The sequence below is a fragment of the Pseudophryne corroboree genome, chromosome 1 (assembly GCF_028390025.1).
Source record: "Pseudophryne corroboree isolate aPseCor3 chromosome 1, aPseCor3.hap2, whole genome shotgun sequence".
Taxonomy (NCBI): domain Eukaryota; kingdom Metazoa; phylum Chordata; class Amphibia; order Anura; family Myobatrachidae; genus Pseudophryne; species Pseudophryne corroboree.
The window spans coordinates 480,576,479-480,590,380 of record NC_086444.1 but is presented as its reverse complement, the minus strand read 5'-3'; the positions used below and the strand labels follow the sequence as shown (position 1 = coordinate 480,590,380).

At 49.4% G+C, this 13,902-nt stretch overlaps 1 protein-coding gene across 2 annotated transcripts in view; it reads right to left on the bottom strand.

Moving 5' to 3' along the window:
- The window catches only part of TUT7 (terminal uridylyl transferase 7), a 267,054-nt gene extending 253,574 nt beyond the window's left edge, over window positions 1–13,480 (bottom strand). Inside the window, exon 1 of one of the 2 annotated variants that reach the window (XM_063913764.1) lies at window positions 13,155–13,480. In XM_063913764.1, coding sequence (XP_063769834.1) covers window positions 13,155–13,157 — 3 coding nt within the window. In that variant the 5' untranslated portion in view covers window positions 13,158–13,480. Of the gene's footprint in view, window positions 1–4,717; window positions 4,906–13,154 lie in introns of those variants that run through there. The other variant, XM_063913765.1, reaches the window with a different exon arrangement.
- Window positions 13,481–13,902: the final 422 nt, after the last annotated feature.

The following is a 13,902-nucleotide window of genomic DNA, read 5'->3' as shown; positions in this document are numbered from 1 at the left end:
GAATAGGTCTCACCTAGCCTTCAGTACCACCATATAGTGTGGAGTAATACCCCTTTCCTTGTTGTCGGAGGGGTAATTTTATTATCACCTGCTGGGAATACAGCTTGTGAATTGTTTTCAATACTGCCTCCCTGTCGGAGGGAGACATTGGTACAGCAGACTACAGGAACCTGCGAGGGGGGAAACCTCTCGACATTCCAATCTGTACCCCTTGGATACTACTTGTAGGATCCAGGGGTCCTGTACGGTCCCAGCGTCATGCTGAGAACTTGGTAGAAGCGGTGGAGGGCTTCTGTTCCTGGGAATGGGCTGCCTGCTGCAGTCTTCTTCCCTTTCCTCTATCCCTGGGCAGATATGACTCTTATAGGGACGAAAGGACTGAGGCTGAAAAGACGGTGTCTTTTTCTGCAGAGATGTGACTTAGGGTAAAAAACTGTGGATTTTCCAGCAGTTGCCCTGGCCACCAGGTCCCATGGACCGACCCCAAATAACTCCTCCCCTTTATACGGCAATACATCTTTGTGCCGTTTGGAATCTGCATCACCTGACCACTGTCGTGTCCATAAACATCTTCTTGCAGATATGGACATCGCATTTACTCTTGATGCCAGAGTGCAAATATCCCTCTGCGCATCTCGCATATATAGAAATGCATCCTTTAAATGCTCTATAGTCAATAAAATACTGTCCCTGTCAAAGGTATCAATATTTTTAGTCAGGGAATCCGACCAAGCCACCTCAGCTCTGCACATCCAGGCTGAGGCGATCGCTGGTCGCAGTATAACACCAGCATGTGTGTGTATACTTTTTAGGATATTTTTCAGACTCCTATCAGCTGGCTCCTTAAGTACGGCCCTATCCGTAGATGGTACCGCCACTTGTTCTGATAAGCGTGTGAGCGCCTTATCCACCCTGAGGGGAGTTTCCCACCGCGCCTTAACTTCAGGCGGGAAAGGGTATACCGCCAATAATTTTCTATCGGGGGAAACCCACGCATCATCACACACTTCATTTAATTTATCTGATTCAGGAAAAACTACAGGTAGTTTTTTCACCTCACATATAATACTCAGAAATATGTAACACCTCCTTCATTGCCCTTAACGTGGCCCTAAAAGAAAATACGTTTGTTTCTTCACCGTCGACACTGAAATCAGTGTCCGTGTCTGGGTCTGTGTCGACCGACTGAGGTAAATGGGCATTTTACAGCCCCTGACGGTGTTTGAGACGCCTGGACAGATACTAATTTGTTCGCCGGCCCTCTCATGTCGTCAACCGGCTTGCAGCGTGTTGACATTGTCACGTAATTTCCATAAATAAACCATCCATTCCGGTGTCGACTCCCTAGAGAGTGACATCACCATTACAGGCAATTTGCTCCGCCTCCTCACCAATATTTTCCTCATACATGTCGACACACACGTACCGACATACAGCACACACATAGGGAATGCTCTGATAGAGGACAGGACCCACTAGCCCTTTGGGGAGACAGAGGGAGAGTTTGCCAGCACACACCAAAACGCTATAATTATCCAGGGACAACCTTTATATAAGTGTTCCTTTTATAGCATTTTAATATATATACATATCACCAAATCAGTGCCCCCCCTCTCTGTTTTAACCCTGTTTCTGTAGTGCAGTGCAGGGGAGATCATGGGAGCCTTCCCACCAGCCTTTCTGTGAGGGAAAATGGCGCTGTGTGCGGAGGAGAATAGGCCCCGCCCCCTTTTCGGCGGGCTTCTTCTCCGGAGTTTTAGATATCTGGCAGGGGTTAAATACATCCATATAGCCTCAAGGGCTATATGTGATGTATTTTTCGCCATACAGGTATTATACATTGCTGCCCAGGGCGCCCCCCCCCAGCGCCCTGCACCCTCCGTGACCGCTGTGTGAAGTGTGCTGACAACAATGGCGCACAGCTGCAGTGCTGTGCGCTACCTGATGAAGACTGAGAGTCTTCTGCCGCCTGGTTCCGGACCTCTTCATCTTCAGCGTCTGCAAGGGGGGTCGGCGGCGCGGCTCCGGGACGAACCCCAGGGCGAGCCCTGTGTTCCGACTCCCTCTGGAGCTATGTCCAGTAGCCTAAGAATCCAATCCATCCTGCACGCAGGTGAGTTGAAAATCTCTCCCCTAAGTCCCTCGATGCAGTGAGCCTGTTGCCAGCAGGACTCACTGAAAATAAAGAACCTAAAAACTTTTTCTAAGCAACTCTTTAAGAGAGCCACCTAGATTGCACCCTTCTCGGCCGGGCACAAAAACCTAACTGAGGCTTGGAGGAGGGTCATAGGGGGAGGAGCCAGTACACACCATGTGATCCTAAAAGCTTGCTTTTGTGCCCTGTCTCCTGCGGAGCCGCTATTCCCCATGGTCCTGACGGAGTCCCCAGCATCCACTAGGACGTTAGAGAAATGGACATACAGTAGCCTCTATGCCTTATACATCTATATTCTAGGTTCAGTCCACTTTATTTATAGGACCACTGATAAGGCTCGAGTCAAGAGGCTGTAATTCTAGAGATCACAAAAGGCCCATACAAACTAGGCGATTTTGAGCTGAAAGCAGGTCACTTTTGGTGTGTTGAGCTGCTTTCAGCTCAAAACCGCCCAGTGTGTATGCCCAAACGATGAGCGCTGATGCGCGCTCCTGCTTCATCGCCAGCAGCCGCCGTTCATCTGCTGGTATCACCAGTAGATGAACGGCAGGGTGAGTGGCTTTCCATAGCGTCCTGCTATGGAAAGCCGCTCACCCCCGCTGACATCGCTGGGCAGGGGGGAAAAGCGCTCAGTGTGTATGCACTGAGCGCTTTTCAGCCAAGCGATGTCAGCGATTATCACGGTGTATACACGCTGGGCAAAAACACCCAGTGTGTATGTACCTTAATATTTAAGTAAGTTTGAAGGCAGTGCACAAAGTAACTGACACACTTATGAAACATCCGCAAAATGATGTAGCAGCAGCACTACTTTAAGAACACCACTGAGTTCCCTGGAAAATCGTCAAAGCTGCAGTTCCATATTCTACCACAACATGTGCAGTTAGACATAACTGAAATGTATATAAAGGCTTTAGATCAGGCTTTTTCAACCAGTGTGCCGCGTCTAGTTGCAAGGTGTGCCGCGGAGTCAGAGTCGCTGCCTGCACCTTCAGAGCGAACTGTGGCCCAGGCTCTTATTAGAGGATCAGTCATGCCCCAGGTGTGAACGATGCCTTGAAGACGTGGCGGTGTGACATCATAGGTCACGGCCGCGTTGTCTCACCACCCAGCCAGCTCACCCGCCTGCATACACATCTTCCAGTTCCTGCCCACATCCACAAACTTTCCCTGGCCACCCACATCCACACCTGCCCGACCGCTGCTCAGTATTCGCAGCACTCCACTATGAACAACCCCCCGCCACTGAGGGACAGGGAGGAGGACAGCTGACCGGTAGGGGCTAATATTTGTTATTTTATTTCTCCTGTGGGAAGCAAAAGGATTTATTGGGGGGAACAATGTGACATTCATGTAGGGAGCGATAGGATTTATGTGGGGAGCAATGAGATTCATTTATGTGTGAGCAACATGATTTATGTGGGGAGCAATGTGATTGATTTTTCTGTGCAGGCCAATGTATGTGTGGAATTTTTTTTTACTGTGAGGGCCAATGTGTGTGGCTTTTTTTCCCGTGGGAAACTGATGGTGTGCCTTGCCAATTTTAAAATATTGTTTGGTGTGCTGCGAGTTAAAAAGGGTTGAAAATCACTGCTTGAGATTGTTACATTTCATATTGTAGGTGTTTCTTGCTCCTCAGGGATCCCCGATGCCAGCTGTTCTGACTGCACCTACTGATGGCAGAATATATCAGTTCTTAAAAGAATTTACACTAGAAATAACGGATAGCAATGACTCCTTTCTAATGCTCTACACAGAAACAAACATTTCACATTCAGGCAAAGCAGAGGAGTCTACGTGCCTCACAAAATAAGACTATTTTGTTAATATGATGCCAAGTTGCTTTTTAAAATCACACACAAACAAAATAATAAAGGACAGAAAAATGTTTTAAATGTAATAGTTGCACAGACTGCAGGTACTGGGGGATATAACCAGGATACAGGCATCACCCAGGGGACAGCTTCCCATACTTGGTCCACAATGCACCCAAACAGTTCAGGTTTTAAGGATACCCATACTTGTGCAGATCAGAAATCTGACCAAGGTACTAATGAAGCCATCTGTGCTTAAGCACGGATATACTTAAGACCTGGACTGCTGGGGTGCATTGAGGATCGAGTTAGGGTATACCGTAAATATACGGTTGATTCTATTTCGGAGTGGGAGAAGGGACCTTCTGAAAAGGTCCCTTAGCCCACTTGATTCTAGCATCTACCGTAAATATACTGTATGTGGCTCTGCAGGGGCTGAAACATATGCAGACCAGGTCGTCAGGACAATTTGCACTCATGGTGGCTTGCACTTAGGGAATGTGCATTGGAGAAGGTGAAAGTCCTGGGCCGGGGCTCACGGCCCGAGAGCAGCGGCACCCCAGGGGACTGGCAGCCACTCACTCGCTGTCCCGGCTGCACAGAGCCTGTGCCTGGCTGAGAGGCACCCAGGAGCAGACAACAAAAGGGAAGCAGCCAGGACGGAGACACCAGGACAGTGCGGGGAGGGAGCAGCCACCTGGAAACCTAAATCACAGCATCAACAATCACACCGAAGTACGGCACTGACCAGGCCGATCCTCCGCCGCTCAGGTGCCCGACAGGCCCGCTGCCCTTCCTCTCCCAGCCGGCTTTATCTGCCTCTGCTGCCCCCCTTCATAGTGCACTTCGGCTTTATCCACCCGGAAGGACGCAGCCGGTGACACAGGAAGGGCTCCCGGCGTCTGCGCGTCCTCCTTATCCCACGGCCGCCTCTGTGCGCATGTGCGCCCCTGTTGCCTGCCTGTATATACAATACAGTACACACACACATATATACTCATTAGTCAGTATAGTACGGCCACAGTGCTTATGCAGGAAGGAGGGTTAGTAGAGAGTCCGGCTGAGACTGCTATTACGTGCAGCAGTGTGTGTGGTGCCGTACAGCGCTAACTGTGAGACCGGAGTATATGCAGGCCTGCTGCTAGTGCCCGACTGTATTCATAGTGAGCAGGGTTTTTTTTTTTTTTTTTTGGGGGGGGGGGGGGGTCTCCAATAACACATTAATCATGGCTCCTCCCCTTTCTGGTCTTTTTCAATCATGCACTTTACGGTCCTGAGTCCAGAGCCTTGTCTGTGGGGGTAATTCCAAGTTGATCGCAGCAGGAAATTTTTTAGCAGTTGGGCAAAACCATGGCCCTCATTCCGAGTTGTTCGCTCGCAAGCTGCTTTTAGCAGCTTTGCACACGTTAAGCCGCCGCCTACTGGGAGTGAATCTTAGCATAGTAGATTTGCGAACGAAAGATTAGCAGAATTGCGAATAGAAATGTTTTAGCAGTTTCTGAGTAGCTCGAGACTTACTCTGCCACTGCGATCAGTTCAGTCAGTTTCGTTCCTGGTTTGACGTCACAAACACACCCAGCGTTCGCCCAGACACTCCCCCGTTTCTCCAGCCACTCCCGCGTTTTTCCCAGAAACGGCAGCGTTTTTTCGCACACTCCCATAAAACGTCCAGTTTCCGCCCAGAAACACCCACTTCCATGTCAATCACACTACGATCACCAGAACGAAGAAAAATCCTCGTAATGTCGTGAGTAAAATACCAAACTTAATAGCAAATTTACTTGGCGCAGTCGCAGTGTGGACATTGCGCATGCGCATTAGCGACTAATCGCTCCGTTGCGAAAAAAAAAATAAAGAGCGATCAACTCGGAATGACCACCCATGTGCACTGCAGGTGTGGCAGATATAACATTTGCAGAGAGAGTTAGATTTGGGTGGGTTATTTTATTTCTGTGCAGGGTAAATACTGGCTGCTTTATTTTTACACTGCAAATTAGATTGCAGATTGAACACACCACACCCAAATCTAACTCTCTCTGCACATGTTATATCTGCCTCCCCTGCAGTGCACATGGTTTTGCCCAATTGCTAACAGAATCAACTTGGAATTGCGATCAACTTGGAATTACCCCCTATATGCGAATTCCCCAAAATTACCCTCTCCCCCAAAACTTGGATTTAGCCCTAGAGGTGGCCATCCACTAGTGTGAGGTATCGCATGTGAGCCTCGCATACTATACCCCGACAACTCGCCCGGCAGCTCCTGGGCAGCTGGACAGCATAAGATACATTGTATGCGGTCCTTTTGCATATGATGTATCCTATTTGATCCCAGTCATGGCTATGCGATCCGACGAATCCTTGTGGCAGCCATGGCGATCTGCGACTCCACTCTGAGGAGCATGGGGACACGCCTCGGTTCGGAGTCAGAGGAAAATGACATGCAATGTGACACTCTTTTCATCCGATCTATCAATCCGAAAGCTCGGAATCGGATGAAAAGTGGTCACATCGCACTAGTGGATGGGGACCAAGCCTACCCATACTGTGTGCTCTCACTGTGCATGTGATCACGTGGCAAGTTCACTGCCTACCCCACTCCCATGTGTTCCTAATGGGCACACTTCCCCACCCTCCTTCACTGTGCTAGGTATGGACATCAGCAGCTGATGGTTAGCATCCATTGTTTCTCTGACGTCCTAGTGGATGCTGGGAACTCCGTAAGGACCATGGGGGATAGCGGCTCCGCAGGAGACTGGGCACAAAAGTAAAGCTTTAGGACTACCTGGTGTGCACTGGCTCCTCCCCCCATGACCCTCCTCCAAGCCTCAGTTAGATTTTTGTGCCCGACCGAGAAGGGTGCACACTAGGGGCTCTCCTGAGCTCTTAGTGAAAGTTTAGTTTTAGGTTTTTTATTTTCAGTGAGACCTGCTGGCAACAGGCTCACTGCATCGAGGGACTAAGGGGAGAAGAAGCGAACTCACCTGCGTGCAGAGTGGATTGGGCTTCTTAGGCTACTGGACACCATTAGCTCCAGAGGGACCGAACACAGGCCCAGCCTCGGAGTCCGGTCCCAGAGCCGCGCCGCCGGCCCCCTTACAGAGCCAGAAGCAAGAAGAGGTCCGGAAAATCGGCGGCAGAAGACATCCTGTCTTCACCAAGGTAGCGCACAGCACTGCAGCTGTGCGCCATTGCTCCTCAGCACACTTCACACTTTGGTCACTAAGGGTGCAGGGCGCTAGGGGGGGGCGCCCTGAGCAGCAATAAAAACACCTTGGCTGGCGAAAATACATCACATATAGCCCCCAGGGCTATATGGATGAATTTTAACCCCTGCCAGATTCCACAGAAAAACGGGAGAAAAGGCCGCCGAGAAGGGGGCGGAGCCTATCTCCTCAGCACACTGGCGCCATTTTCTCTCACAGCTCCGTTGGAGGGAAGCTCCCTGGCTCTCCCCTGCAGTTACTACACTACAGAAAGGGGTTAAAAAAGAGAGGGGGGCACTAATTAGGCGCAGTATAACAATACAGCAGCTACAAGGGGAAAAACACTTATATAAGGTTATCCCTATATATATATATAGCGCTCTGGTGTGTGCTGGCATACTCTCCCTCTGTCTCCCCAAAGGGCTAGTGGGGTCCTGTCCTCTATCAGAGCATTCCCTGTGTGTGTGCTGTGTGTCGGTACGTTGTGTCGACATGTATGAGGAGGAAAATGATGTGGAGGCGGAGAAATTGCCTATAACAGAGATGTCACCCCCTAGGGAGTCGACACCTGAGTGGATGAGCTTATGGAAGGAATATGTGACAGTGTCAGTTCTTTACAAAAGACTGATGACATGAGACAGCCGGCGACTCAGCCTGTGCCTGTCCAGGTGTCTCAAAAGCCATCAGGGGCTCTAAAACGCCCGTTACCGCAGATGGCAGATACAGACGCCGACACGGATACTGACTCCAGTGTCGACGATTAAGAGACGAATGTGACTTCCAGTAGGGCCACACGTTACATGATTGAGGCTATGGAAAATGTTTTTACACATTTCTGATAATACCAGTACCACTAAAAAGGGTATTATGTTGGGTGAGAAAAAACTGCCTGTAGTTTTCCCTGCATCTGAGGAATTAAATGAAGTGTGTGATGATGCGTGGGTTTCCCCCGATAAAAACTGTTAATTCCTAAAAAGTTATTAGCATCATACCCCTTCCCGCCAGAGGATAGGGCACGTTGGGAAACACCCCCTAGGGTGAATAAAGCACTCACACGCTTGTCAAAACAGGTGGCACTACCGTCCCCGGATACGGCCGCCCTTAAGGAACCTGCTGACAGCAAGCAGTAAAATGTATATACACTCACACGGGTGTGATACTGCGACCAGCAATCGCCTCAGCCTGGATGTGCAGTGCTGGGGTGGCTTGGTCGGATTACCTGACTGAAAATATTGATACCCTAGATAGGGACAGTATATTACTGACTATAGAGCATTTAAAAGATGCATTTCTATATATGCGTGATGCACAGAGGGATATTTGCAGACTGGCATCAAGAGTAAGTGTGCTGTCCATTTCTGCCAGAAGAGGGTTATGGACAAGACAGTGGTCAGGTGATGCTGATTCCAAAAGGCATATGGAAGTATCGCCTTATAAAAGGGAGGAGTTATTTGGGGTAGGTCTAACAGACCTGGTGGCCACGGCAACGGCTGGGAAATCCACATTTTTACCCCAGGTAGCCTCTCAACATAAGAAGACGCTGTATTATCAGGCGCAGTCCTTTGGGCCCCATAAGGGCAAGCGGGCAAAAGGCTCCTCATTTCTGCCCCGTGGCAGAGGGAGAGGAAAAAGGCTGCAGCAAACAGCTAGTTCCCAGGAACAGAAGCCCTCTCCCGTTTTCTGCCAAGTCCTCAGCATGACGCTGGGGCTTTACAAGCGGACTCAGGCACGGTGGGGGCCCGTCTCAAAAATTTCAGCGTGCAGTGGGCTCACTCACAGGTGGACCCCTGGATCCTTCAGGTGGTATCTCAGGGGTACAAATTGGAATTCGAGACGTCTCCCCTTCGCCGTTTCCTAAAGTCTGCTTTACCGACGTCTCCCTCCGACAGGGAGGCGGTATGGGAAGCCATTCACAAGCTGTATTCCCAGCAGGTGATAATCAAGGTACCCCTCCTACAACAGGAAAAGGGGTATTATTCCACGCTGTTTGTGGTACCGAAGCCGGACGGCTCGGTGAGACCTAATTTAAATCTGAAATCCTTGAACACTTGCATACAAAGGTTCAAATTCAAGATGGAGTCACTCAGAGCGGTGATTGCAAACCTGGAAGAAGGGGATTATATGGTGTCTCTGGACATCAAGGATGCTTATCTCCATGTCCCAATTTACCCTTCTCACCAAGGGTACCTCAGGTTTGTGGTACAGAACTGTCACTATCAGTTTCAGACGCTGCCGTTTGGTTTGTCCACGGCACCCCGGGTCTTTACCAAAGTAATGGCCGAAATGATGATACTCCTTCGAAGGAAGGGAGTTTTAATTATCCCTTACTTGGACGATCTCCGGATAAGGGCAAGATCCAGGGAACAGTTGGTAGTCGGGGTAGCACTATCTCAAGTAGTGTTGCGGCAGCACGGTTGGATTCTTAATATTCCAAAATCGCAGCTGATCCCGACGACACGTCTTCTATTCCTAAGAATGATCCTGGACACAGTCCAGAAAAAGGTGTTTCTCCAGGAGGAGAAAGCCAGGGAGTTATCCGATCTAGTCAGAAACCTCCTAAAACCAGGCCAAGTGTCAGTGCATCAGTGCACAAGGGTCCTGGGAAAAATGGTGGCTTCCTACGAAGCAATTCCATTCGGCAGATTCCACGCAAGAACTTTCCAGTGGGACCTGCTGGAAAAATGGTCCGGATCGCATCTTCAGATGCATCAGCGGATAACCCTGTCACCAAAGACGAGGGTGTCTCTCCTGTGGTGGTTGCAGAGTGCTCATCTTCTAGAGGGCGCAGTTTCGGCATTCAGGACTGAGTCCTGGTGACCACGGATGCCAGCCTGCGAGGCTGGGGAGCAGTCACACAGGGAAGAAATTTCCAGGGCTTGTGGTCAAGCCTGGAGACATAATTTCACATAAATATCTTGGAGCTAAGGGCCATTTACAATGCCCTAAGCCAAACAAGACCTCTGCTTCAAGGTCAGCCGGTGCTGATCCAGTCGGACAACATCACGGCAGTCGCCCACGTAGACAGGGCGGCACAAGAAGCAGGAGGGCAATGGCAGAAGCTGCAAGGATTTTTCGCTGGGCGGAAAATCATGTGATAGCATTGTCAGCAGTGTTCATTCCGGAAGTGGACAACTGGGAAACAGACTTCCTCAGCAGAAGTTTTCCACATGATTGTAAACCGTTGGGAAAAACCAAAGGTGGACATGATGGCGTCCCGTCTAAACAAAAAAATTGGACAGGTATTGCGCCAGGTCAAGGGACCCTCAGGCAATAGCTGTGGACGCTCTGGTAACACCGTGGGTGTACCAGTCAGTGTATGTGTTCCCTCCTCTTCCTCTCTTACCAAAAGTACTGAGAATTATAAGACGGAGGGGAGTAAGAACTATACTCGTGGCTCCGGATTGGCCATGAAGGACTTGGTACCCGGAACTTCAAGAGATGCTCACGGAGGACCCGTGGCCTCTGCATCTAAGAAGGGACCTGCTCCATCAAGGACCCTGTCTATTCCAAGACTTACCGCGGCTGCGTTGGACGGCAGGGCGGTTGAACGCCGGATCCTGAAGGAAAAAGGCATTCCGGATGAAGTCATCCCTACCCTGATCAAAGCCAGGAAGGATGTAACCGCAAAGCATTATCACCGCATTTGGCGAAAATATGTTGCGGGTGCGAGGCCAGTAAGGCCCCGATGGAGGAATTTCAACTAGGTCGATTCCTGCATTTCCTGCAAACAGGAGTGTCTATGGGCCTAAAATTGGGGTCCATTAAGGTTCAAATTTCGGCCCTGTCAATTTTCTTCCAAAAAGAACTAGCTTCAGTTCCTGAAGTTCAGACGTTTGTAAAAGGGGTACTGCATATACAGCCTCCTTTTTGTGCCTCCAGTGGCACCTTGGGATCTCAATGTAGTTTTGGGGTTCCTAAAGTCACAATGGTTTGAACCACTTGAATCTGTGGAGTTAAAATATCTCACATGGAAAGTGGTCATGCTGTTGGCCCTGGCCTCGGCCAGGCGCGTGTCAGAATTGGCGGCTTTATCCTGTAAAAGCCCTTATCTGATCTTCCATTCAGACAGGGCGGAATTGAGGACTCGTCCTCATTTTCTCCCTAAGGTGGTTTTCAGCGTTTCATCTGAACCAACCTATTGTGGTACCTGCGGCTACTAGTGACTTGGAGGACTCCAAGTTGTTGGACATAGTCAGGGCCCTGAAAATATATGTTTCCAGGACGGCTGGAGTCAGAAAATCTGACTCGCTGTTTATCTTGTATGCACCCAACAAGTTGGGTGCTCCTGCTTCTAAGCAGACTATTGCTCGTTGGATTTGTAATACAATTCAGCTTGCACATTCTGTGGCAGGCCTGCCACAGCCAAAATATGTAAAAGCCCATTCCACAAGGAAGGTGGGCTCATCTTGGGCGGCTGCCCGAGGGGTCTCGGCTTTACAACTTTGCCGAGCAGCTACTTGGTCAGGGGCAAACACGTTTGCAAAATTCTACAAATTTGATACCCTGGCTGAGGAGGACCTGGAGTTCTCTCATTCGGTGCTGCAGAGTCATCCGCACTCTCCCGCCCGTTTGGGAGCTTTGGTATAATCCCCATGGTCCTTACGGAGTTCCCAGCATCCACTAGGACGTCAGAGAAAATAAGAATTTACTTACCGATAATTCTATTTCTCGTAGTCCGTAGTGGATGCTGGGCGCCCATCCCAAGTGCGGATTGTCTGCAATACTTGTACATAGTTATTGTTAACTAAATCGGGTTATTGTTGTTGTGAGCCATCTATCCAGAGGCTCCTCTGTTATCATACTGTTAACTGGGTTCAGATCACAAGTTGTACGGTGTGATTGGTGTGGCTGGTATGAGTCTTACCCGGGATTCATAAATCCTTCCTTATTGTGTACGCTCGTCCGGGCACAGTATCCTAACTGAGGCTTGGAGGAGGGTCATGGGGGGAGGAGCCAGTGCACACCAGGTAGTCCTAAAGCTTTACTTTTCTGCCCAGTCTCCTGCGGAGCCGCTATCCCCCATGGTCCTTACGGAGTTCCCAGCATCCACTACGGACTACGAGAAATAGAATTATCGGTAAGTAAATTCTTATTTTTTCCCAATCTGATGTACAGTATGTACTTTTTTTCCATTAAATTGCGGTCATTCAGTGGTTACCAACCATCAGATGCTGCTTTCTGATGGCTGACTGTAGTCACATGGAAGTGGTGTACACAGCTCTGCTTATGTGCACCAAGCACAGACTGCTTCCGCGCACATAGCAACATCGGTAATTATACCATCATTTGATTTGATGTCAGAATACCGACAATCAATTCTAAGCATCCAAAGCCAATCCCTACACTGTGCGTATGTGTACCATGCACACCCATCCCCCTCATGTATGTGCGCCCTGACAACAACCATTCCTGTACTGGGCACAGTTACCCCCCTATGGGGATGATTCTGGGTCTGGCCTGCTTACCAGCTTATGCGAGAAACCGACAATGTATGCTGAATATCTGCATGTCAAAGTCTACCCAGCCCACAGCTGCCATCAATACTATCAGAACTTGCACCCACCCCATGATGTCAGAAACAGGTTTATTTTCTGCGTGCACACACTACGAACAAACACAACGGATTATCGCCAGGTCTACCTGGGTTGCAGCTCAGTGGATAAGGATAACTGAAATGTGAACCGGGAATCCAACCCGGGTAGCCACCAGGAAAGTACCCGGGTAATGGGGCAGTGTAAATGGGTGACCCGGGTAACTTGACCCAAGTCCCAGTAACCTGTGCCCAGGCTGCGTTGTAAATGGGATTGCAAGCCATTGTGTTACTGCTTGAAACCTTTGTTAATTTACCCAGGTCAGACCCAAGTGTTTAGTGGAAAAGGGGTATCAGAATCAGGCCACTGTATGTTCCCACTGAGCATATACACCCTTCCCCCAACCTCACTGTCTATGTGCTTACTGTGCCCATCAAAATAAACTTACCATCTAAAGCTGGGGACACTGAGGTAAGCTCTTCCAGCCAGAGAGTCTATTAAGTGCAGTTTATGTTCATCCTGTTCACTCTGCCTACCGGCAACCCAAGAGCTACGGCAAGTGACTTGTATTCCCTCTGCCTGTGAAACTGCCCCACAGTGGTTGTCAGAAGGTGCGAATGTTGAAGTGGATCTAGCCACTGCCATCCCCCAGGGGTGAAGCGTCGAATAGCAGCAGTATGTACTAAAGTTTCCACTCTGAAATATTAACAGTGATAGCACCTAGTTCATAACCTAACCTGCGGCCTGCCAACTGTTATGCCATGCGTGCAGCCTGCCAACTGCCACCTGATCCAACTGATCAGGTCTACCAGCTGATGTGATATTACAACGTTGTGGAAAGATTTTTACAGATGTGTAATTTTGACCAAAACCAGCGGGTTTGCCTAGTTACTGAAAGTAATCTCCACTCACCACAAGAAGCAAAGCCTTGTCATCGCCTACTTTGAGCATCTTTATCATAGGCAGCACTATCAAAAGTTGCACTAGCCCTATGGTAGGTGCAGATTTACTGTCGGAGTATGGCCTTCAAAGTGAATGATAACGCGTTTACGCAATCAGTTCAGTGACACTCCCAAAGCATGCCCATAAGACATATACAGTAATTCATGCGTCTGAATGGGAAGCATTTACCTTCCCGACGGATGGGATCCCGGGAGTCAATATACCGACGATGTGATCCCAAAGGAGGACACAAT